This window comes from Octopus bimaculoides, chromosome 5 (assembly GCF_001194135.2).
Source record: "Octopus bimaculoides isolate UCB-OBI-ISO-001 chromosome 5, ASM119413v2, whole genome shotgun sequence".
NCBI lineage: Eukaryota > Metazoa > Mollusca > Cephalopoda > Octopoda > Octopodidae > Octopus > Octopus bimaculoides.
In genome coordinates, this window is record NC_068985.1 from 97,408,919 (window position 1) to 97,410,943 (window position 2,025).

General features: G+C 39.3%; 1 protein-coding gene across 1 annotated transcript in view; it reads right to left on the reverse strand.

Moving 5' to 3' along the window:
• Positions 1-1,055: 1,055 nt before the first annotated feature.
• LOC106869276 (beta-galactosidase-1-like protein 2) overlaps positions 1,056-2,025 on the reverse strand; it is a 58,080-nt gene continuing 57,110 nt past the window's right edge. The window contains exon 18 of the mRNA XM_014914948.1: positions 1,056-1,196. Within this exon, the coding sequence (XP_014770434.1) occupies positions 1,071-1,196 (126 nt within the window). The 3' untranslated portion in view covers positions 1,056-1,070. The remainder of the gene's footprint in view (positions 1,197-2,025) is intronic.

Genomic DNA, 2,025 nt, shown 5'->3' on the forward strand with positions numbered 1-2,025 from the left:
GATGATGATGAATGGGGTGTAAGACTTTTATTCTTTTTTTTTTTTTTGCATGGCTGTGTGGCTAAGAAGCTCACATTGTAACTACTCTGCAGAATATAAGAGAAATATTAACCTCTGCTTCTGACACCAAGAAAACTAACACTGGAGTTTCTGAACGGTGTATCATGAAAAACAGCCATAAAAGAGGTAAGCCCTGTTCATTGTGTAACAACATGAATCAAGTCAATTCCATCAGGAATCATAACAGAAATGATTTATACGGAATGTGGGATGTGAAAAGATTTCCATTTGGTGTACGCAGCAGAATGCATCAAACACAACTTGGTTTATGCTGGTTGTACAACAGAACAATTACAGAAAAGATTTAATGGTCACAGATATGATGTTAGGCACAATAGCAGTAGTTCGACAGAACTTGCCAAACATTTTACATTAAGCAGTTGCAAAACCTGAAAGTACACATTCTTAGAAAATATTTTCAATCTACTACACTTTCAGTCCTCAAAATGCACGAGGACAAATATGTTTGCGAGTTATTAACATTATGCCCAGTAGGAATGAATAAAATGAAAGGGGAATTTCATCATATTTATACACAACTATTCAATTAAATATTCTTTTCTCTTTTTTTCTTTTTGCCAGTTGCAAAATTGAAAATTGAAGACTGATGATGTCGTTCTATCAAATTGGGAACGCAGGATCTCCTCGTTCAAACTTTTGAATTTGAATTTCTATAATTTTGAATTTCTGCATTCATTTTACATTTTGAACTTGAAAAAGTCAGGCAAGCTATTGAAATATCATTCAAACCAATAAACAACCTATTTCAATCACAACAAGCTCATTGTATCGTCTATTATTATTATTATTATTAGTCAACAAGTTAGTCATTTAACTGATAAAGTAATCAATTATTTAACTAATTATTTAATCACTCAATCAGCTAGGTTCATCAGAGTCCTCCTGCTTCCACTCATGACCTCATCAATGATATGCCCTCTCTATACTCTCAATAAGGACTTTCCTACATCACTAAATAACAGAGCAGTATTTAATGGAATCTCAGAATTTCAACTTACAACATTGAGGCCAATCTCTAAAAGTGGTGCTGGTAGATACAAAGTCTTCTGTGGTCCAATGTTCCAGTAACGGCCAAGATTAAAGCCATTCACTATAACAATTCCTTTCACCCAACCCTGAAAATACAAAACAGAATCATGTGATCAAAATGTATGTTAAAGAGAATGAAGAGAAGGTAAATAGAAGATGGGGAGAGAGAGAGATATTTCTTATTTCTTTTACTTGTTCCAGTCATGGGACTGTGGCCATGCTAGAGCACTGCATTGAGGAATATTTGTCGAACAAATCAACCGTGGTACGTATTTTTTTTTAAAGTCTGGTAATTATTTTATTAGTCTCTCTTGCTGAACAACTAAGTTACAGGGACGTACAGACACCAAAACCAGTTGTCAAGCAGCAGTAGGAGGACAAAGACAAACAAACACAAACAGACAGACAGACACAAACACACACACACACCACACACATACACACAAGTCGTCGTCGTTTAACGTCCGCTTTCCATGCTAGCATGGGTTGGACGATTTGACTGAGGACTGGTGAAACGAGATGGCTACACCAGGCTCCAATCTGATTTGGCAGAGTTTCTACAGCTGGATGCCCTTCCTAACGCCAACCACTCAGAGAGTGTAGTGGGTGCTTTTACGTGTCACCTGCACGAAGGCCAGTGGCGGTACTGGCAACGGTGTCACCTGCACAAGAGCCAGTTCAGGGGCACTGGCAACGATCTCACTCGAAAGATTTCATGTGTTGCCTGCACATGAGCCAGTCCAGGGGCACTGGCAACGATCCCGCTCGAAAGATTTCATGTGTTGCCCGCACATGAGCCAGTCCAGGGGCACTAGCAACGATCTCGCTCGAAAATCCTACGACGGCCCCACATAAGAGCCAGTTCAGGAGCACCGGCAACGATCTCGCTCGAAGAAATTTCATGTGTCACCCGCA